We start from the raw sequence: 24993 nt of genomic DNA on the forward strand, positions 1-24993 counted from the left end.
AGATGGATGACGTCACAGATACTACATGCATTATTCACACAGTCTTGGCACATCAGTACTGCCTGCCTCTGGCACAGGTTCAAGCCACACTCACCGAAGAACTCAAGGTGTAGACCCACTGAATGTAGCACATGGCGTTCTTCCTGTGGCAGGCTAGAGCTAGTCAACCAGACAAATGTGGGCTCTTAGGGAAGGAGGCCTCAAATAAATAGCAGCTTAAACGAACCGTGTCAGACTGACACTGAAATGAGGGTTTACACACTGCTGTGACATGAGGAGATTTTTTTAGCTGCAAATAATTTATAGTAAATGCAGAGTTATCACAGAGAAAATATCCGGAAAATGAGCATTGAAGAGAGTGAGAATGGGGCGAGAGAGGAGGGTACTGACATGCATCAAATCATAATCGGACTGGGACTCAATCTTACAACCAGTTCTATGAGGATTATAGCCACATGGAGCGCATGCTCTACCAACTGAGCTAAGCTGGAAATACTTTATTAATAGTGGGTCACTTCTTCATGATAAAGCACAAAATCCAGAATGATAAATTTGTCCAAAGGGTTTTAGGATCTGTGAGGTCTACAGCACCATTTATTCTTAGATCTTCAAGTTATCAGGGAAAACTTCTGCTGTTTAGTACAGAATACATTATGTTATTGTCATCCTACAGGTACATCTAGTAGAATTGTTATGCACAGCCTGAACAGAGCTCAAAAAGAATGAGATAACATTTTGCATTTACAAAAAAAATGTCTTGTTATCCTTCAACAAGAGAAATAACTTGAAGTATCCCCTGAAGAACCAGAGTTGGAGGGATCCCTCTCGCAGCATGTACAGACATTAAAGAGCAGAGAAGCTTAAATCAGAGATGATGGTCTAACAGATGTAGAATGAAATCAGCTGTGGTTATCATAGGTGTGTGAGTGTGTGGCATTCAACTTGTGCATGTTTGCAACTTTGCATTGTGAACTAAGTGCTGCTGATGGTACCCAGCAGACTCCCTGTTAATGATCTTTACAGTCATTGACCCTCATCACTGGTAAGACATCCTCTGCTTCACTGTGGAACAGATCCTCAACATTACACCTCCCTCTAGTGGTTCAGTTGAAATAACACAGTGCTGTGAAGTGAACTGCTGATTTAATATTATTGTACCTGAAATGTAGGTACTTTGTTCCGTGGTCTTCATTTACAGCACTGCCTAGACGCTAAATACTTGTCATCAACTGATCCAGGGACTAACACACGGTCAAATGAGCAGGTCATGAACATTGGGTTGCTTTCCAGCACTTTGTCTTGGCTGCAGAGAATTATGGGTACATCATATGTGAAGTTATGCTTTCACTTCCATTTAGAGCTTCACTCTGTCTCATGTGCTCATTCTGCATCAAACTAAGACTAAGAATAAGGCTTTGATTTTATTGCATCAAGTGCATTGTTCAAGTGCAAGTAGTTGCAGACATTTTACCTTTCAGCACCACTCTCTGTTGTTTACCCTCCAAATCTTAACTGCTGCTGGAGGGAAGGCTTTCTTGACATCTCTACCAAAAGTAAAGCCTTGCGATCAGCCCTTAGAGGAGTAGCCACTAGTTTAAGGAGCACTTGATTTGATATGCAGGAGAGTTTTTGTACCACAGAGCATGCATTTTAAGTGTCAAAATCCCTGACTGTCATGTTTTTTTTATTGCAAAGATACTGTCCATCTAGGTTTGAGCTCTGTTATTCTTTTGAGGGTTTAAGTTGTGTACAAAAGAGTGCTGCAGTTTAAGCAGAGGGTCCTGTGTAGGATTGCAAAGGGGTGGAAAATTTCAGGGAAATTACGGGAAAGTTTCCGGTAAATTTCCATGGGAAGTTAAGCTGGGGAATTTTGGAAATATTCCAAATTGGAAATTGTGGTAATTATGGGAATTAACTGGGAATTAACTGGGAAATGAGAGTAATTTAATAGAAAGGTATCATATCCAAGCATAATTACTTGTTGTTATAAGCAGACATCCATCCAAAATAATACAATTAAAAAAAGATTATTTGTAAGTAGAAATTTAACAAGTGTTAAATATTTTATTGAAAAATCAATTATTTCATTGAAGAACAAAAACATGAATGTTGAGTTAAATATTACTCATCCCCAACCCATTAAAAAATTAACAAAATGGCAATCCCAACAAAGTCCCATTTAAAATGTTAAATGAAAAGAGTACCTCTCCCTCCAAAAAACTCCCATTCAACATGCAAATAAAAAAGCTTCTTCCCTCAAACTTCTCAAGCCTAGCCTCTGCAGTATTCTAGAAATCATCTGTGCATGTGATGGAGGAATGTACAGTGCATGCAGGGGGCGTGATCTCAATAGCCCTGCAGTAAGCAGTGTGCTATGTGCATGTGATTGAGGAATAGCATAGATATTCAACTGTACTTGAATGGAATCTGGTTGTTTTAGTCAGGATTATGCTAGAATATATTTTCCCTTAACTATATTTAGGGCTCCCTATTAAGAACCAACCTTCAATTTAGTAAATTCCTGGTTTATTCCCATTTAGTCCCATAAATTCCCATGGAAAGTTTCCAACTTTGAAAATTCCCAGAATTTTGCAACCCTAGCCCCGTGTCTCCAGTTTGATGTTTGTGGTCGAGATCAGAGAAATCATTTGTAGAGATTTTATATTGTTGACCTACTACAACCGAAGAGATTTCAGTTAGCCAAAGTAATTTTGGTGTAAAAGTAGTTGACAAACATCTGTAACATGCTGTTACAAGTAGTTCACTCATGATTAATGAAACAAAAAATTAAGAGAAGACTGTAAACATACTAATTCATCTGCTTTCCTCCTTCACGTGTGAGTGCAGCTCTCTGAGTTACTTTGCAAAGAGAATATTTGGTCCCAACAGCAGTTAAAAAGGTCACCGATATCTCCTATTAAAGATACTAAAGTATGCAGGGACATAGTTTCTTCAGTCAAGTTTGCAAGTTGAAGAACTTCCATGCATCCAAAGAATCGGTTATATAATTTCTTTAAACAAGACGCCTGCAGTTGGAGTTTGCAGTCATATTTAAAGTCTGTGAAAGGAAGCATACAACGCTTTTATGAGTTCAAGGTGATATTCCTCAATATGTCTTAAACCACAGAAAAGCTGACGTACTCCAAAATAGAAATCACTCCCTGTGTTACTTCCCGTCCTGGTAGCCAAGTTAGCAGTTCTAAAAGAAACGTGATTGGACCTAGCTGGGTGTAATCTCTAAAAATAGAGACCTACTGTGGTTTTGTCATTTTCACCTAGTATGCACACACCAGCGCTTTAAGCAGGACCTCACCTCTAACCTGGGCCAGGTGCCAGGTGACAAGTGACTAGTGTCCCCCGTCTCTACATTGCTTTATGTGTTTGTGTGAGCGAGAGGTCTGCAACCAACAGTTTGCAGACCTTGGGATGTTCTGCAGATTTGTGCAGAGATGTGGAAGGAGAGGCCTTTTCCCAACCTGTGAACAACTTGAACTTTTTGGGGAAGACACTTAGTTCATGATGTTCTGCTACATGTGCTGCAGACACTGCTGAGAAGACTGTAAACTATGATTTAATTTTCCAGCTGGGTTCATTGGATTTGATTTATGCAATTTAGCATTATTAAGGTCATTAAGTTTATCATACGTTTATTAGTAAGATTATCATTAAGTCAGGCATATAAATCATCACAGCAATGAGACTTAGAGGAGGGAGCAAGCAAGAGACATAGAGGGATGGTAGGCGATTGTATGGAGGACATGGTGTATGAGAAAGCGAGAGAGAGAGAGAGAGAGAGAGAGAGAGAGAGAGAGAGAGAGAGAGAGAGAGAGAGAGAGAGAGAGAGAGAGAGAGAGAGAGAGAGAGAGAGAGAGAGAGAGAGAGAGAGAGAGAGAGAGAGAGAGAGAGAGAGAGAGAGAGAGAGGCCCGTATGTATAACCTCTCTCTCATGAGGCAGGATCTTCCTTCTTTGCTCACTTGTTTGGTCCGTCTGCGACTTCTCGTCTTTCTGCCTTGAACTGTGAGCTGCAGCAGACTCTGTTTGGACGCTTTCTTCTCTCAGGAATGTCTCCTATAGTCAAAAGCCCAGAGTGCACGCCGCTGCTGTGTCACTGTAAAGTTGCGTGCACTAACAGCACTTTGTCGATAATGTTTGGATGTAAGGTAGGTTTGCCTTAATTATGTTGACAGTGGTTGATGTATTTATTTTCTCTCTGTATCATTCTGTGTCAGTGACAATAGGACGTTTTTTTGATCTGAGTGACAACATTACTTTGATTCCTTGATGAAAATGCAGCACCAGCACACTTGTTTTTCCATCTGCAACCCTTGGAGCCATATTATTGCTTACTGGGGCTTAATGAGGGCATATTTATAGCTACTGTAATATTTCTGCATCCCTCCACTGTCACCCTTCATTTATCATGGGGACAGTATACTTACTCCTCTGCTTATAATCTGCTGTTATGCAAGTCAAACATCCCTCCTCTGTGTCTTGTTGTGCAGAATGTTTACCCTTATCAGTGCTTTAATCTCATCAAAGCTGACCCAATGGATGGCCAACTTGATCCACGCTATTTAGAAAGAGAATATAGTAAATATTGGGACTTCTTCTCCTCAAGTGACATAACAAAAACATGAATGGAAGCCTGTTTATTTCAAATCTCTGACACTTATTACGCATGAATAAGGACATTTGAAAATCTACTCAGTTATTTTTAATGCTGCTTGCTTTCTAATTCATTTAGACACACTGTGTGGATGAAAAGTGTTTGGTCACATTTAACAGAGCAGAATAATCAAGAAGCACAAACATCAAATCTCTTACAGTCTACCTCTTTACAGCTGGAGTTGAGTTACACTTCTAAGCACTGTAGATGTGACTACAATACGACAACATGATTGTTATGAAGAGTCTCAAAAAACAAAGAGGAAGCGTGTGTAGTTCTGAGTATCTGAGTATGATGACGAGCTGGAGCCATGTTTCAATGAACTGTAAGGTTTTAGCATTGGAAACATATGAAACTTTTTTTTTATGAACTAAATAGAGTTGTCTTGTGTTTGCAATTATTAATTCTTCATTTTTTATTTTGCTTCTTTGTTTAAATTGTAAGTATTAAATCAAATCGTAGCACTAGAAATGAAATCATCTGTCGGCGAATTTCGCAGCTAAAGAGAGTTGAAAATAAACAGATACTGTTTTTGTAAAAGGAGGTCAATTAAAGACTGTCACGTGAATTTGTCGACCATTTTTTCATGACGAAATGAGACTAAGACGCGCTAAACTGCATCACTGATAATAAAAACTCTGACGAACGCATGTTTAGATTTTGTTGACGAGACGATGAAGAGACGAAAACATTACCGGAACCGTTAGACATTAAGAATTCTTATTTCCCCCCGCTGTGCGTCTAATCTTTAGAATTAAAAGTGATGACTTCCTTTGACAGGCTGAGTTATTATCTGTGGCGCTCAGTGTTAGCTTGGTCTCTACCTGCAGAAGGTGTGCTTTATATACCAGCTCTCACCACCTCCCTGCATCTGTCTCATCTTCATTGAGGATTTTTCCCCCCGGTGTGGGTTAGTGACAAAGACACAACCGGGGACGTCTGTTTACTATTTGCCGTTTTTGCCGCTATTACTGTAGAAGCTCCACGTCTACAGCTTGATTTAATCCAGTGTGGTGAAACATCAGAAACATTTAGTAAGTTTTGATCAACTCCTTGTTGAAAGATGCAAATGCATTTCAGAGTGCCGTGAACTGTCTGTTAAGTGCCTCTGTCACTGCGAGGTGCATTCAGGAACCGTCGTAAAAGTGCAATACAGCCCTTATATTGTGTTTATGGCATTTTTATTTGAATCAAGAGAATCAAAATATCTTCATAGTGGTCACATCAAGAATGATTCCTTTTTACTTTTAAGCCGTTAGAGGCTAAATCATTAAACTTAAGATATTACACAAAAGTGTTAAAAGAGTGAAATATTGACTATTTGAACACTTGGTAACCCTGATACTGATATCTGATCGACTACATGAATTATTTTAAAGAGAGAAAATGATTTGGCAAAAATCAAAGACTAACATCTGACTAAAACTAGACTAAAATGTTTTGAGTTTTCGTCGACTAAAACTAACAGGCATTTTCGTCTAAAGACTAAGACTAAGACTAAATCTAAAAAAGCAGCCAAAATTAACAAAACAAATTGTAAATGTAGCATTAGCATATCGCCATCTGACATGTTTTAGCAGTAGAAGCATTGACTGTATAATAAATGGAAATAGTATCAGGGACATTACCCATCTGTTTCCGAGGCCCTGTTTTGAAGCTGATCATTGGCGGGTGCCATATTGGAAATGCTGAACTCAGCTCTTGAGCTAGTGTGAGGTAAAGACGCAGGGCGTTAGCCTTTTTGCTAACAACTACAGGGTCTCCGCCCATCAATCAAGTCAGCCCCTTATTTGGACAAAATTTGTAAGTTTAATATCTTCAAAACGAATGATTTATAGGAAAAATTCACCTATGTATTGGACTATGTATCACTATTCACACCTGCACTGTTTTTTTAACCGGGCTGTAATCATGTGTATTATTGCTGCAAAGATTTTTTTTTTTAATTGGTGTGTTTGTGGTTTCTGCAGCCAGCCTCAAGTGGACGGTCCATGAACTGCAGTTTTTAGCACTTCCACATTTGCTTCATAGTTTAAGACCGCAGGTTGCTGCTTGGTTAGAAAAGACAGCATGATGAGGAGTGGGGGAGCAGACAAGGAGGGAGCGTTTTTGGGCGAAAAATGCTTAGTTTAGGTTTTTCTGTAGAGGGCTGTAAACATTGGGTGTATAAACATTTGGCTCTTTGGGGATTGACTCTCTAACTCTCAGGGGCTGGTCTGCCGAACGAGGAGCTGCAGCTTTCCAAACTTCTGTGCTTGGTACCTATTTCAGCTCTGCAGGCTGCAAATTGACTCGTATCATCTTTTGTTTATTTTCATTTTTAGTAACGGACTTTGATGAGCAGGCAGGGACTAATTTGCCCTTGAATCTCATATGATCACATACTGAGGATGGAAATTCAAAACAAGTATTTAGCTACAGTAAGTAAATCAGAGGTCATATTTTGACCTCTAACCCTGTGCCTGGAAATTAAAAGCTGATCAGAGGGGCTGGTGCTTGGTAAAGATGAACACTGAACTACAGCACATGTAGTTCGGTTGTCTGAGGAGGACCATAGGATCTGGGATAATTCCATAGATTACGGTGAGATGTATCATTATTGTGACAGGAAGGAAATCATACCGTGGTCTGTTTGTACAAAATGCATCCTTCAGCACCAAAGTTAAGAAGCACTAGATGACAGAGGCTGCAATGTTTGGCAGGTGCTCTGTGTTCTCCCTGTAGCACAGCTCTCCTTGCTCGTGTCTGAGGGATTCTAACTGTAGGTATATGAAGCCACAGAAGGAGGTCAGTGCACAACTGCAAGGAGATTTCACACTAACTAAAGGAGCACAGAGACTATGAATCTGCCCTCGGCCATGCCAACCCACATTTCCATCTCGTCTTGATTCTGCTGGTTAGAGCTGCAGTGAGCATCAGGGAGAAGGAATCCTCTCAGTGGGCCAACAACCCCACACGTGAGTGGTTACGCTTTGCACACTGTGCCACCCGGCCAACCCCACAGATACAGAGTATTCTATCACTCTGTATCTGGAATCTTCTTGTTCAAAGCTGGGTTCAGGAGGAGGTTTCTCACACTGTAGAGATTGCCTCAGAAAACTGACAACCGTGATGCTTTTATTTTGCTCTTATAACTTACACCCAGGTTACTTCATTTCCTGTTTTGGTAATAAAAATTGTTTTATTTTGAAAGAATGCAAATGTGCTCATGTAGATGGTTTATTCACGAGAGTAAATAAAAATAGTCTTAAGAAAGATCAACAGAACAATACATGTCTGATGTTTTAGTTCGACATAGGCTCGCCTGCTAACCAGCAAGGACAGAAGACTGGCTGTGCTAGCTCTGCTAACCTTAACCACAGTCGGCAAACCAATATGACGTTGTCCACAGACCATGTGGTGATCCCATGCTCGGATGTGTCAAATTGTGCTTATGAGTATTTTCTTACCCTCAGACTCGCCGGTTAGTTAAAATTTAAATTTCCATTTTTCTAAAATGTGGGAAAGAGAGAGAGTGAGAGAGAAAAGGGCAAAGAGAGATCTATGAGCAGCACTTCTCTCTGGAGTCTGGTAACCTTGATGCAAATATGCCTCTGCTGTGCTTTGTGCATTCACATCACAGACAGATCCTTCTCTTTCGCTGTGTTGTGCCAAGATGGCATATCTGTCTGCTTTCTGTCTACTCAACACTTTTAGTTGAACATCATTAAACTCTTAACCTGGTGGAAAGTTTCAAATCCTGCAGTGTTTTTTTATTTCATTGTGGAAAGCTTTTTATACTTTATAACTGAGCTCATAAAGTACTCTCTCTATACTTTATCAACCACTTAATCTCTCTCTTCTTCTTTTTCTTCTTCTTCTTCTTGGATTTTTGTCACCGCTTGCACAGCAGGTTACACCAAACATTGTCAATCTCATGCTCCATGGTTGTGTAAGCAGAGCATCGGTGCTGTACTGATGCTCCTATGCAGTGTATTGTAGGTCACTGGGCTTCTCTCAGGCTTCAGGCCTTGGATTAGTACAGTAGAAATGAAGCTCAGCGTAAGTCCAAGCAGGAACTCTTCCATTCCTCACCCAGTCTTATCCCTTTCTCTTTACTGCACACTATCTCTCACTGAAGCGTGCCGTTCTGATTTCTGGTCCCAGCCACTCGATCACTGGTATAATGTTACTTTTTTCTGTGATGATCTTCTTCTGGTCTTCTGGTCTTGATCCTTGATCCTTAGGGTTGGATGGGATTTACCCCCTTGCAGTTGCTTGTTATGTTGGGTCATCACTAAAGCAAATCTCAGTGCTTCACTATAATCAAGCTGTTGTCTCGGAGGCTCAAACTCCGCCTCTTTACGTCACACTCTGCCTGGTTGAGTTCTGCATTTCCAATATGGCTGCCGCCGTCGATAGGCTTCAAAACAGCTCTCAGGAACAGATGGGTGACGTCACGGATACTATGTCCATATTTTATACAGTCTATGGGTTAGGGTTATTCAAGTTCCACTTTTCACATGTCCACTCTATTCTAAATTATGGTCAAATTATGCTATTATACTTTATTTTCAAATCCTGATTTAAAACTTTATTTAAAAGGCTTCACTAAAGTCTGCCCTCTGTTTCAGATTGTAGAAGGCGTAATATCCTCACACTACCTCTTAGCCGGCTGTCTGTCCTTAAAGAGGGATTGTTCTCCCCCTATGTTGACGCTCTGCTTGATGCTGTACTTCTGATGCCTTTTATGCCTCTCTTAGAGCTTTTCAGTTTACAGCGTCTTCTCAGGTATTTGATCCCAATAAGAATATTTCATTTTCTGAGTTGTAGTTTTTGTATTGTACAGCAGAGACCCTTCGTCAGTAACTTCAGCTTGGCAGATTCCCTCTTGTACTCCTTTTAAATCTATACTCGCTCCTCTTCTCGCTCTCTTCTTGACACCTCCTTTTTTCTTCATCTCCACATTGCTGCCTTGGCTATTATCCAAATAACTTGGATCACTTGGGCATTTGGTTGGTTTGCATTCAGCAATGCAACTGCCTAAACTCTGCTTGAAGATCCCTTCTGTTTGTGTAACCTCTTGTATTCTGAGTCTGTTTTTCTAGTAAACACTGTTCAGTCATACTCTGTGTGTGAACTGACTTAAAAATAAATGCTCTCTTGCTAAGTGACTTGATCAGGTGTTACCTTGACACAAAACATAATACAAACTACAGACCGGGCTGCAACATCAGAACATCAGCTGCTCTTAACACCACGTCTCATCACTGATGCTTGCTCTGCTCTGTTGCCCTGTAGATTGGATGAAGGAGACAGTCCATGTTTTCAAGGGAGCCAGGGTATCCAGGAGATTGTGGAGGCCATTATTGTAGTGGGAGAGCAGTTCATCGAGATAAGATGACTAGTTGATGCCTGGGATATTTGCAATACCAGTGTCCAATGCAGTTACGTTAATGTCCTTAATATTGCGGAATGAGATGACACGGGACAGTTTAGTTCTAGAAATTGTAATATTGACATGAAATGAAATAAGCATATGGTCAGAGATGGGAAGGTCAGTTGCAGAATAATTAGAGGGAGTGACACCAGAGCAACAGATTAGGTCCAGAATATAACCTTTAGAGTGAGTGGGGAAATCAATAAACTAATGCAATCCAAAGCTATCTATACAGGCTGTGAAGTCTTTTGTACAGGAATGATTTGTATTGTCAATATAATAATAATAATAATAATAATAATAATAATAATAATAATAATAATAATAATAATAATAAAAATGATAATAATGATAATAATAATAATAATAATAATACATTCTATTTATACAGCACCTTTAAAAACATGTTTACAAAGTGCTTTACAAAGTGCAAGACATTGCGAGTGAAAACAATAAAGTACATGACAGAGGTATGGAGAGCTAAAATGAGTTAAGTAAAAACAATAATTAAAAACCATGCAGAAATTAAAAAGTCAGAGATGAGTTAAGGAATAAAAAGCACATTTAAAAAAGTGTGTTTAAAAGAGATTTAAAAGAAGACAAGGATGTGGCTTGCCTGATCTCCTCCGGCAGGTCATTCCAGAGTGACGGGGCCCTGACTGCAAAGGCCTGGTCGCCTCTCTTTTTTTCTTCACCCTTGGGAGTTCCAAGAGGGACCTGCCGGAGGATCTCAGGCAGCAACTGTGGACATACATCCTTAGACACTCTCTTAGGTACTCAGGGGCCACTCCATTTTATTTTGATATGACCGTTGAAATCAGCGAGGACAATAACAGTAGGGGAAAGGGAGGAGATGTGAACCCAACCCGTTTATCCACATTCTGGCTCAGAGAAAATAACCAGAAACCAGGAAGTTGGATGCGCCAGGACGCCACAGGTAGGCAACTAGGGCCACAAATAGGGCTAATCTGGTAGTGTGGTATGGTGCCAAAAGATGAAAAACTCAACGAAGCAGTAGAACATAGGAGTGGAATGACTGTCACAAACTTTCACAGAAGGAGAGGTTGTAGTTTAAAAGTTAAACCCGGAGAGCAGCGGCAGCCAAACACACCAGCATACACTCAACCGGAAGGACTGAGTGACATCTTTGACAGTGTTTAACACATTTAGTGTGTGTGTGTGTGTGTGTGTGTGTGTGTGTGTGTGTGTGTGTGTGTGTGTGTGTGTGTGTGTGTTGACTCACTTCTCTGGGAGAAAGTTTATGTAAACTCATGTAACCATATATTTAAAAAATACTTGTTGCCCACACTCACAACATACATGCTGCTGCTTTTGTCTTTTACTCTGACTCTGCAGAGGGATTTACTGGCAGTACATTGATTTTACAAAATGATGATAAAGTTTTCATCTTCCACAGATTACCTGCAATCTGAAGTGATTGTCTGTAATCTGTGGCACTGTTTGTATATAACATATATATATTTTTAGGGTGAGGCTTTTTGAAATGGTTTAATTACTAATTCGGGGCTGTGGCTGACCTCAAACAGAGGCCTTACTGACCACAAACTACTGTATGTAATCCACTGAGTGTTAGTAAGAGTAAGAGGCTGCGAGTTTCCAACTCAATAAAAGAACCAAGTTAATAAGCAGTGTTGTTATAGTCAGTTAGTTTAACCTCATACTTAATTAACATTTTGAATGATACTGTGTCATTCCTCTCAGTCCTCTAATAAAGAACTGTGTTGTGCTGTAGTTAACCTATAACACTGATACTGAACGGTAAATGGACTGTTTATAAAGCTCACACTACATTCATTCACTGATGGAAGAGGCTGTTATGTAAAGTGCCAATCAGTATGCACTAATCCCACTCACACATCCATGGCACAGCCACCAGGGGGCAGTTCGGGGTTAAGTGTCTTGCCCAAGGACACCTGGGCAAGACAGCTTGACCGACCTTCTGACTTAGAAATGAGCGACTCTACCTCTGAGCCACCACTAATGTACTCGTAGTCGAGTGTTTCTCCATGCCATGTTCTCTCTCTGTAGTGCCATCTGTTGCGTTCTGTTTGCATGTGTTTCAGTTTGTGCTGACTTCCTGCACGCACTCATATCTGTTGTGTAACTCTGAGACAACACAGTGTGTGATGGTACCTGTGAGAAAGCTTCTCTGCCTCTGTACGGCTGTGCTGGTCAGGGTTTGAGTTATGATCGGAGCTCTATGTGGGTCTCTATAAAACACAAACATAGAGAAAGTATGCAATATGGAACACAACCAGAAAGTAGACTGCTCACTATGTCGTCCAACAAATGCAAAAAACACACACACACACACACACACACACACACACACACACACACACACACACACACACACACACACACACACAACTCTTTGCACCACATATTTTTATCGTACCGCTTTCAGCGCCTGCACCCAAGACACACATCAAACAGCTCTTTCCATTTTTCTGAAACAACGGACTGATGGTCACATACCTCAGCCTATAATTATGTTTTCGCTCATTTCTGCAGACACAAAATAAACAATGTACATTAAGCTGAACCATAGGTGGCAACATTTATATACATCCATCAGCCGTGTAAAAAAGAGGCAGTCCTGTTACTGTTCCGCCATGAGACTCCTCCACTGGCTCCCACATAACTGGAACCCTGCTGCTGGTTGTGTGTTTGGGATTGATTGTTCATCAGGCCTGCTCTGTTTGCTCTCAGTGGTCACATGTGGTCATGTTGCTCTCTCCAGAACAGGCCACCAGCAGTACAGAGGTCACCCACCAACGGCCAGCCCCCACCCTGCATGAACTCTGCCTTGATGAACGCACCCTGGGTGAGAGAGGGCAGGACGGGGTCGTTTTTTTTCTCACTCCATCCAAACTGTTTATAATCTCATCATAAGTATTCTAGTACATTATTACTGACATGACACCTGATTACATTTTCACCTATGTGACCGGGGCATGATAAATCAGAGTACTTGAGTTAAAGTAAGATTATAGTTCATCAAATGTACTGAAATAATCAAAAAATATTCTTGGCATGTCATTTTCTTAAAGTTAGGAACATTTCCCAAGGTTGAAACTCATAAAATAAAGAAGATTCATAGTCCAAAAATGTCCTGCCGCTTCAGGTAGAATGACCAAACCTCTATAAATCAGCTGACAGACAAGTAACAGCATTGCATGACTCCTCTGAGGAAGACTGCAGGAAGTTTGTATGTCAAAGCATGTTAAGGTTAGAAAAGAAAATACACTGGTCTAGTTACAAGAACTGTCTAAGTATAAAGCAGTTTCCTGTTGATAATCCAGGTTTCTCCAACACATCAACAGACAGGATGTCTGGAAGGGCTGCAAGCTGATCTACTGTTCAAAAAAAATATCTCAACCTCAGTTTATAAGTGCTTTTTAACCCACGTTTACGTCTCCTCACATTTCTTTATCCTATTTCCCTCCACTTATCTCCCTTCCCACTCTCAGCAGTACCACTACCAAGAAGACGACTCTCCTATCGACCAGGGTTTCCCCCGGCTAACCAATGAGGTGCGCGCCCCTGAGCTTGTGCATGTGTCTGAGAAGAACCTGTCGGAGATCGAGAATGTGCACGGCTACGTGTCCCATGCCCACATCTCTCCCCTCAAGGTGAGCATCCCAACCTCTCTACCATCAGCAGAGTGTCAACTGATCTGAATGAGATCCTCATACTTTCATCTCACTTCAGTCATGCCTGTATCTCTGCTTTTTCTCCTCTCTTCTTCATTGAAGCTTAAATATGGACATAGACTGTTTGATGTTCTCCATTGCTCATTTTGTACGGGCATCCTCATTTTGTGTCTTTGGTGGATAGATCTCAAACTTCACATTGTGGTGTTCACTATGGCTGCTGACAAAGCAGGAAGTAAAATGCAAAACTCTTACTCAGATAAAATAATTTACTGTGTAGGAACCACAAACAAGTAAGTTTACAGCACATTAGAAATTAGCTGTTTGTTATGCAATGAAATGTAAACCCATCTCATGTCATTTTGAAGTATTCAAAGAGTTATTCTATTTTTAGTTTATTTGTACTTCTGTAGCATGCTCCTCTGATCCTGATGCTCAAACCGGTGGCAGTAATCTGGTTGTCAGTTTGTCGTTTTGGTGTATCAGATGAAATGAATGATTATTTACTGATTTCAGATTAATTCCTCTCCTTGCCTTCACCATTCCTTGCATACATTTCACAATCTCCATTTTTGAATCATCCCAACTCAAAGGCGCTCATGTGTCGAGGCAGTGACTGAAGTCTCAAAACACCTCTGCACAGTAAAGAAGATGCCTCCCTGTAAAGAAAAAAAAGACTCCTCAGTTGTGTTTAAGGGACATTTCAGAAACACCAAGAAAGTTTCTGCTCTACTACCTCGGTCCATTAGTTCTAATGTTATACAGTGCTACACAAATATTGCATTGTATTGGAAATGACTGACTGAAAGATCGAATCACACGATCAATGAACCAAGCCAGCAGTAAACCAGCAGTCCCTGTGTTCTGCTCAGTACAGAGCTCTTGTAGGCAGAGGAGTCTGCTTGCTTTTAGAGGAAAAACTCAGAAGCTGTTTACAGTTCAGATAAAGACTTTACCTTCATGAAGTGAGGATTAGTTTTAGTCACAAGCTCTATTGATAGATTCTTTGTTACGTTGCTTCCAGGATTAAGTTTCAGTCATTGCAGCTTCACAGCTTCTGACTGAAGCTTTCTAGTGTTCACTTTAAGTCTTTAACACCTCAAAATCTGTGGGTATGGATCCCCAGTTTTGAAATCAGCAGATTTTTACTACCTGCAGCAGGTGTCAAGTACAAGGTACATGCTGCAGAAGATCTAACGTTCAGATAGATTCAGACCGATTGTTACTCAGCTTAAAGCCAGCAGAGGGCAGTGTTGGAAATGAAGTCAAGTTTTCCTGGATATGTAGTTCATTTGAGGCCATTTTTGAGATCTCTGTCGAACCTTCAGTGTTTCCAGTGAATGTAAAACTAACCACTCAGATTTTCTGTCTTTATTTCAGAAAACAAGTAGAAAGTCCTGCTGCATGTGCAAAATGACTTCAGTGTGATTTAATAAAGATATGTTTGATAGTGTACAGATGATTCTAATTAAATCATCCTGTGTGGTTTGACAATAACAGTCGTGTCTCTTTTAGAATACATAGGCCATATATCAGATCAGAATATATTTAGAAATGCCGTAAACTATCATGTCGTTTTAGTGAAAGTTTGTTTTGTTGGAATAAAAAGTAGAAAACAAATCATGTCTTTTGGATCTGATCTGATGTGACATGTTGGAGCAAAATATCTGGATCAGTAGACGATCAGGAAGCAAAATAATTCCTCTTAGTAAGTTATCTCTGATGATGGGGACTGTCGTTACTGTCTTCGGGTTAAAGTAACATAATCTGAAAATGTTCTGAGCATCTTAACCAGGTCAAAATATCGATTCACTGTGTTTCATGATGTCATCACATTAGACTTACTACATAGAGTTGACTTTTGTTCAGTAAAGGATTTTTCATTTAGCTGCTGTGTGACAGAAGAAGCTCAATATGATCAAACATTATGAGCGTCCTGTTGTTAGATCGTCTTGTTACAGCCTGTGTCTTGAAGTGAGAGCAGATTTTTGATGCTCACTGCGTTCTTTTAAAGGCTTGATACTGACCTCTGTCAGCCTCTGCTGTCAGAAGTCCTGTGGGTCTTAGCTCTGGTTGGACTCTTGTCTGTGTTGTCTCACAAACTGATGTATTTTGGTGCAGTGATGTAATCCAGCAGACTGTTTGTGATATTTGACCCAGTCATACATCATAAAATAGAGGTAATAACCCAGGGGCGGGTTGCCAAACGTCTCCCTAATGATCTTCATCGTGGAGCCTCAAAGTTAATGAGGTTATTGTTTTATGTAGAGTGACGTGCAGCAGTGATGGGCCTCAGACAACATCGGACAACTTTTGGGTTCTTTCTGTTGCACTCCAGTTTTTGAGGACAGAAGCTGCTTCCAGGTCCCAGCAGAGAGAATAAGCTGAACCAGCAGAGGAGTAAGATATGCTCTCTTCCCCAGTGTAGGTGTTGATTATCATCAGAGAGAGGCTGCAACATGTCCTTGCTCCCGGCTCTTCAAGACAGCATCTGTTCCCTCAGTATGAAGAGCCAGGTTCCATCCCAGTGTCCCATTGCACATGTAGGGTCAAGTCAGCTACAAAAGAAACACATATCTTCTGAAATGAAGTGTGGAGAAACATTTCACTGAGCATGAGATGTGGATGTTCAGACCCAGCGTTATAAGCCCCAGGCCCATGGCAGCCCATTCAGGAAACTGGCCCCACTGGAGAAATCAACATGATTATTATCATTATTCTATATTTGTTTTATTTGGTTGGCTTTGATCAATACAGTTACTTTGGTGGTGGATATATTTACGCTCATTAAAATTTTTATTTTCTATTTCACTGGCTTGTGAGTAACTGACACTCGGACTGGGTATGATTTCTGTTTTATCGATTCTGGTTCCTTTAATCAATTTTGGTTCTAATCAATTTTTGATTCTAATTCCATTATTTTGGACATTAAAACACATAATCAATACTTAAAGAACAAAGTGAAGAAGTAAGTGATCAATCCTTCATTGTTGGAACAGTGAGGCTGTAAAAGTGAACTGTAAGCTGTGACAAGGATTGTTCTTTTGACCCTCATTAAATAAGCATTACTCTTTGTTATCAGGATGGATCAACAAGCTAAATTACAATCCAAACCTATTTAGATAGAAAAATATAACAAAAGCACATCAGAATATAAAGCAACATCATCATACATAATGCATTTTGCATACCTAAACACTTACTCGACAACAGACTGATCATCATCTCTGTTTAAATATGAACCAGAGCTCAGCTGTGTTTTGTACCTAGGTGTGATGAGACGTCACTACAGCTGTGGTGACGTTTGTGAAGAGGAGAGCACATCGAAGACAGAGCACTCCCTCTAATTCACACTGTGTTGAAGTAAATGCTTTGTCATAATAGACGTGTTTCCCCCCTTGCTGAGTCATTTTCCTGGAAGATAAATAACATTTTCTGTGGACTGAAAAAATTCTCACTGAGGTTTAATCCTGACAGATTTGTGTTGCCGTTTGGAACTGAAAAGCGGAACCAAAACACACACACCTCATCAATCCACAAATCTCAGAAATTTGGAACCAGTTTCAAGCTAGAACCGGTTCTTGATTCCCAAGCCCAATGGACAAGTGAGAGTAGAACTAATGCCTTCTGAGCTGTCGCTGTAGTCATTGTTATTCGATGTGTAGTGCTGTCCATGGAGCTGATGGTGGTCTATTTAAGTGATCCACAACACACGGTCTGAAGCAAATGGTTCAAAGTAAATTGGAACATCTCTGACTATACTGTATGTTGCTCTTTCACCGGTGCACACAAAGAGGTTGGATTAAGTCTGTTGATTATTCAGCGTGTTTCTGGTGTATCAGTGTGTCTGCCCTCTGTCCCATTAAGAGCAAAGTGATCCTTCAGGCAGACCTTTTACTACATACACCACAGTTTTTAACCTTTCTACCTTTAACTTTAGACTTATGTCCTTCCAGTGTTCCCCTAAAAACACTGAAAACACACACAGGCCACTGTATGAGTGATGTTGAGGCATGAATTATTGATATATCCACTGAAACAATCTCTGAACAGCAGAAACAATCAGGGAGTTTTCAAACAAACAGAAGCCTGGACATTTACGAAATATCGGACATGACCTAAAGATAACTAACGTCTGTGTGCTTAACATCAAAGGAAGGTCGGCTCTACTATTTCCTGATGTGTGTGTGTGTGTGTGTGTGTGTGTGTGTGTGTGTGTGTGTGTGTGTGTGTGTGTGTGTGTGTGTGTGTGTGCGTGTGTGTGTGTGTGTGTGTGTGTGTTGTATACTGTTCAGTCTTCATTAATCTGAATGAGCATAATCGTTGGTGGATTACTGAAAGTTATGTTGAAGGCTAAGCGTGTGTGTAGGGGTGTGCTTGTCATGTGTGCATTGATAATAGTGAAAAAACAACACACTTGTGCTTCCAACCAAGAAGCTTTGTGCCAGATGTACATTAGGGTATTTTTTCTTGCAATTTTTACAGACTGAGTCTTCAGACTGTGTTGCATGAACTGTTAAGTTTAATAGTGTTGAGAGAGCACAGGATTTTTGCATCGGCCACTTTGACATTCTTTTAAATTATTGACTTCGGGTGCAGCCCTCGCGTTGCAAGTGTGTTGTTCACGCTGTCATAATTCATTCATTTGGACTGATTTGTTGAAGTACACAGTAAATAAGTAAATAAGCATAGAAGCACATAGATTTCACTGCGGAAAAAGACTGATTGTCCATGGCCAATAATCAAATCAAATTCCCAGTCAGTTTTTCTGGTGGCAGGACTATGGTATGTTTTCAGGTATTGGACCCAGAGCTGAGACAGGACAGAGTTGACGCTTTGAGCCTGTTTATTAACGAAACTGATTGTAAAAAAGAGAAAATCCACAATGCTGGACTGGTGAAAAATGTGGTACGAGCTCACTGCTGTAGGCTGAGATGTGAAATGGCTGCAGGGGAAAAAACATATGAAATCTGCAACCAGGAAACTCTTCTAGTTAATTCTACGAAGAAACTAAACCAGCACTGAAGGAGGACCAGGTATATCTACAGGCACTGATGAGCACATTGTTGACAGGTGTGTCTCCCTGCATCAACAGCAGTGAGCTACACCTACCCCACACGCACAGGAAGGAAGGGGCAAGGGCAGAGAGGAGGGGTGAAACAACCAAACAAGGAAAAAGGAGAAAAAGCACTGCCACAGCCTGAGATAGATCATGGTTTGAGTTTAAGTGTAAATGTTAGACCAACTCAAGACATATAACTAACCTTATGTAGCTTTAAAATCACTTAACTTGAACTATGTGTTGTACAGGGGAATTTAGGACTTGGCTTCTGGATGGAAGGTCCTTTGTTGGTTTAAACATTCTCACTGTATTAACAGCATACATAACAGTTGTGGTGGCTTCTTTAGTTTGAATATTTCAGCTTTCTTCAGGGCCGCTGTGGCTCAGTGGTAGAGTGGGTTGTTTCTCAATCGAAATTTCAGTGGTTCAGTCCCAGCTCCCGCAGTCACATGCCAAAGTGTCCTTGGACAAGACACTGAACCAGTGACACAGTCAGTGGTGTGTGATTGCTGATGTTAGTGAACACTGATAGTCTCCCCTCTAAAGCATCCTCTGCTCTCAGTGTATGAACGTGGTGTGAACGGGTGAATGTGACCAGTAGTGTCGACAAGTGCTTTGAAAAGTGAAACATAAGAACACATCTTTTTACCATTTAGTAGAAGATAGTCAGTGGGTTTGATTTTGCATATGTGCAGTAGTTCTGTGATGAAATCTCCTGCTCTTGCTAAGCTGCTCCTCATCACTAATGCTAGAGTGATCCATCCCCCTCATTGCCATCAGTCCAGTCTTAACCCCTGTGCACATGTTTCCCTCTCTTTCCTTCAACATATCACCAGGTAACCAACGCTTTTTTTTCTTCTCTTACCCCTGATGCATAAGGCTCCCCTCTCTCTCTAACCCTCTCTTTACCAAAGTATACCAGCTAGTGATCTTGTCTTTCATTTCTTACTTGCAGCCTGCACTGGTTACCCGTTTTGATCTTGCTTACCCGGGTGTGACCTCAGCAAACTACATGGCAAGTTTTATATCATATATTTTGATTTTACCTCTGGGAAATCTCCTGGGGGGGTGGGGGAGGGGTCTTACTTATAAACCATGAGTTTTGGGTCCCTGTACCCAGGACAGACGATTGATGTCCACTTGGTGCTGCATGCACTTTGTTTTGGTGTTGTCTTCAGTCCATTGCCTGAAGAAGTATTCTTTCCTTGTCCTGTGAGGTGCTGCCTTTTTCTATTCATTATACCTCCATGTTTGTATGTGACCCATGTGCATGCCAGTTGATCCCATATGCTTGCATTTTTGTTTCTGTGATCTGTTGTGAATCTGTATCTGTTAGTTACCATGGGATTAATGCTGAAGGGTTTTTCTACACTTAATAAGGTGTATGATCAAAAGGAAGGTTGCTGTTCATGAGCGGTAACAGCATGCTTTACTGTGTACTGTATTTATCAACTCTGATGTTTATTTGTTCAAACTTTATTGATCCTTAATGACCCTCGAGTTTAAGCCACTGACAATTAAGCAATCAATCTTTATCTATGTAGCACTAATTCACAAAGACAAATGTCATCTCAAAACACACTACAAACAGAGCAGGTCTACTCCGTACTCTGTTATATTATTAACATTGACTCAACATCAAGACAGGATAAGATCCAGTCCCATATTACTGGCAAGTCTCAGGGGGAATCGACTAAGAAGGAAACATATCCGCTGATGGCAACAAGAATTGGCTCACCATGAGCAGAGCACTTTGCCTCAATTAGAAAGTTACAGTGGCAACGATAAACTTCCTTAAACAGCAGAAACCTCGAGCAGAACCAGACTCATGTTAGACAGCCATTTTCTGAGACCGTCTTGAGGTTGGAAAGAGGGATAGAGGGTGCAGCGACTACAAAGAGCTAAAAGCCGCTGAGAGGCTGATGTTGGGCCTAGTTAGTGTCGGACGCGCTAAAAGCAAAAATCACTATTGCACAAAAAAGTAAGTTTAACCTTTTATTAATGAAAAGGATAATCATCCCCTCCCCTAACACATGACCTGCAAATAACCTAATTAACTGACCCCAAAATAAACCATGTTGTAAACAAACAACAAAAATAACACCACAAAAAGTATACAAACAACATCCTACCCTAAACCTCAAAATAACATAATATAAACACTTGAATCCAAGATGGCTCCAACAGAGGGAGATGCAGAAAGAGAGACAAATAACAACAATATCAAATCAATGAAGACAGTTCATTCAGACTCACAAACACAATGCAGATAATGATGGTGATAGTATGTGTTATATTTACAGGAACTTCAAGTGAATGCTAACAGACTGATCTTAATATTTTAGGCAGTGAAAGTCAACAGGTCTCATATAAGTATGTAAAATTATGATGTTTATAATAGGGGTAGGAATGAAAGTATTAATCATAGCAGATGGAGTCTAACTGTTCTGAGATTAGCATTATAACAGTGGTGATTGTGGAGGCTGATATTAATAGTTGTAGCAGCTGGAATCTGGCACGTCCACAGCAGCAGGCCGTCTGCAGCAGAAATTCAGGGGAACCTATGAGACAAGAGAGCTCAGGGACTCTAGAAAGGTCTATGGTTAGTAACTTTTATGGGACAGAAAGAGTAAATAAGTGATGGGTAGACAGAGGAGGGAGAGGTGGAAGATAGGATCCCAGAGTGACAATTCCCAGTCACAAGTCTAAGCCTCTAGCAGTATAACTAGAGCTGCCCCAAGCCTGAGCCAGCCTGAAGTATAAGCTTCAATAAATGAAAAGTGAGAGAGAAAAGCAGTACATGTTCTAAGGAGAAAACAATCATTGATGCACTCCACTTTATTCCGATCAAAGTTACTTTGTTTTGGATAGGCAGTGAAAATAAAAATTTGCAGTCACAGCAGGCGAAGAGAAACTGACAGTGAGAAACATGTTCAGGGGAGATATCTCATCTCTGGGTTGATGAGATGAAGTTTATCCTCTCTCAGGACAAGTCCGCATAATAAAATGCTCCATAACCCAGATTTATTCAGGCACACTTAATGGCATAGCCTGAGATTTATTGATCAGTTTTACTGGAACTTTAGAGGACAAAACTTTGAGCCATTGACGGAGCACTTTCTTCATCACAGGTTCATGATTCATTATTTAGGCTGGTGTCTCAACAAACACAAGCTATTCTATGAAGAAAATATGAAGCTCATTCTCTGCCTAATTGTAATAACCCAGACATAGACAGGATTGCTCTCCTGCCTTTGACCGACCTTCCATTATGAAGGCTGAGCTGTAATGCTTGAAGTTTAGTGTGTCTGATATTATGTGCAGTTTAAAGGCCTTTGCACATTGAGTCGTTTTTTTTTCTTCTGTCCAAATTGCCACACGTTTAAAAAGAAATGCAATCTCATGTTTTGACGGTAATGTTTGCGCTCAGTCTCTGAAACTTTTATCCATCGTAATTTCTTTCGGAACAGGTTTGATTTTCAGTTTTTTTCCGTATTCGTCCGATTCCTTTACAGGGTGCTGTGAGCTGTTTGTTCCTGAGAAAACATGGACAACCACTGACTATGATCTTGTCTGAATATCCACAGATCCACGTGTCTATGCTGACTTTTCTAATGGCACATTTTGGATTAATTTGCATTCATTGTGTAAACAGACAGCTAGCCATTGTTTAGGTTGCTAGAAACATATCAAACTGGAACACTGACATCCTAAAGTACACATGGAAGTAATCAGGATGACTCTGCAGCTCCTTTATCAGCAGGTCAAACTCTCCTTGCTCTCGTCTTGTTTTCAGGAGCGGATGGAACTGGTGTTTTCTTATTCCTTTTACAATGTGGCAGAACCATAATCGACCATACTGCTTGAAGATTCCATTCTTTCTCAAATTTTTGCGATGAAAAGAAAAATAAACACATTAGACTTAGTGTGGAAAATTTCTGTCAATAACCTGTTTTTTTTTTTCTTTTTTTTTAGCAGATTACGTATCTGATATCAGTTTGCAGAGGCCATTAGTGTTTTAATTTTTTATTTCTTCTTCTTATTATTATTCTTATTTATTTTTAATGACAGGCTGTGTTACTAAGTCTGACAGCAAACATCTGGAAAAATGTAAAACGTCTGTACATGTTTGTCATTTTGATACCAAAATTTGCAAAAGTGGTACCAGGGATAGAGAAAACGTATGTTTTGATGCTGGTTAGTCACTCTGACTGTTTTTGAGCTTTGTGATCTTCTACTGATTTGATAATTATCAACTAATGACTTAAAGATATATCATGATAAAATGAGAAGTTTTATCTTCACAACTCTCTCACGTGTACATGTGCTTCTTATTGGCTGTTACTGTAGTAATTTTTTTGGCACAGAGAGAGACCTGACTTGAGCCTAAATGTGAGTATGAAAGCAGGAGCACAGATTCCTTGCTCAGCTTATTTATTCCTCTCAGCCTTGGGACTTTTGAATGAAAAATAGCTTTAATACAGCGGGTGTAATTGTAAAGGCAGCAGGGAGGCAAGAGTTATGGTTTGTCTATAACCAGAGGAGGAATAACCCCTCCCTCGCTGGGCAAACCAAGCAGCACTCATTGGCGTGTGACTCAGGAGGACAATATTGATCCGTCCTGCTACAGTGTTAATCGATCACCTACCTCTTTCCATGGAAATATCTGCTTGTTAAAACACACACACTTTTTGGCAGCAATTACTTCTGTGTCAGTCAGGGAGGGGGAGGACTGTGAGCGGTAAATAGCAGTTTAATGACTGCTGGAACAGCACTCACTGGTTAATGCTGGGTTGGACATTAGAGGGGGATAAACCGTGCACTTTTGTAGAACAAACTTTATGGCATGGGGCCACACTCCCTGTGTCAATATTCCTTCACTGTCTTTGTGTTCACTCAGTGGGAGGTACTGACTACCCTGTGAAAACTCTCTGATTGGCTCAGATCAGCTGATCAAGCATCTGTGTGTTGCATCAGGGCCACCAGCAGCCCAACAGTCAGTCAGGGAAAAGGTTTAAGGTTAAACTCAGCTGCATTTCATGATGCATTTTATGAATAGAAGATAGAGCCAAATAATTTTGATTGCAAAACAATTATGTTTTTTTGGAGTGCTTTTACGAGTCCAGTTTATCTTAACAGCTCCATCGTAACATTTTGAAGCTACAGTGCGTTTCATGTAATCATTATTTTATATATATTAGTATGTCTTTATTATTTAAAGGTGACATATGATGCAAAATCAACTTTTTAATGGTTCTCTACCTGAAATATGTGTCCCTGGCATGTCTACAAACCCCCGAAAATGAAAAAAATCCAATCTGCCCCTGTTCTGATTTCTCCACCTTTCTGTAAATGTGTGCTGAAACGAGCCGTGTCAGTTTTCAGTGTTTTTCAGACGTCATAACGCCATCCGGTCTGTAATGGAAGTCAGGGCTCAGAGCTTGTTCAGCCCATAGACTGTATAAAATACAACTCAACCCCTCCTCCGTTTTCCATTACCTGCACACACGTGTGCTAATAAGGAGCTTAGGAGGGAGGCATGCTAGTTGTAGGCTGTCTTAATAAACACAAAGGTCGGTTTTACTCCCCACGTCTGCAGATTTGAAGATCTAGTGAATGATTTTTATTTATCATGGAAAGTGCTAGCGCTAGTTAGCATAGCCACATAGCTACATGTTCGTTGCTGTGTACCAAGACACCCGTTGACATGCTGACAAATAAAACAACAAGAAACACTAAATCTGTGACCAATCGTTCAGAAAGGTCCTGCTGCAGGCGCCTCTCCGTCAGGATCAGATTCTGGATCAAATTCAGAGGGTTGAACTAACGTGGGTCTGTGAGCAGCCGTGTATATTCATCCAACATGTAAACATTAGATCAACGTGCTGGACAGCCGAGGGCACATCCACTTCCTGAGGGGGCGTGGTCAGAGAGCTCATTCTCATTTAAAGGCACAGACAGAAACAGACTGTTCTGAGCAGGGCCGGAAAAGAGGGGTTTACAGGCATGCCAAAAACTGATTTTAACGTGTTTTTTTGAGCAATCAACCTTAAAGACATGTTTTGGGGACCTCTTAGACCAATATATTTTGATGAAAAAGAGCATGATATGTCACCTTTAAAGGTTTGTTTAACCCTCCATTTCGGTGAAAGTACACTCACCGACATC

At 40.5% G+C, this 24993-nt stretch overlaps 1 protein-coding gene across 1 annotated transcript in view; it reads left to right on the plus strand.

Annotated features, from left to right (window-relative positions):
* Positions 1-24993, plus strand: part of dlg2 (discs, large homolog 2 (Drosophila)) — a 198269-nt gene that overhangs the window by 81071 nt on the left and 92205 nt on the right. Inside the window, exons 5-6 of the mRNA XM_034683719.1 lie at positions 12851-12934; positions 13581-13742. Of these exons, the coding sequence (XP_034539610.1) occupies positions 12851-12934; positions 13581-13742 (246 nt within the window). The remainder of the gene's footprint in view (positions 1-12850; positions 12935-13580; positions 13743-24993) is intronic.

This window comes from Notolabrus celidotus, chromosome 5 (assembly GCF_009762535.1).
Source record: "Notolabrus celidotus isolate fNotCel1 chromosome 5, fNotCel1.pri, whole genome shotgun sequence".
Taxonomy (NCBI): domain Eukaryota; kingdom Metazoa; phylum Chordata; class Actinopteri; order Labriformes; family Labridae; genus Notolabrus; species Notolabrus celidotus.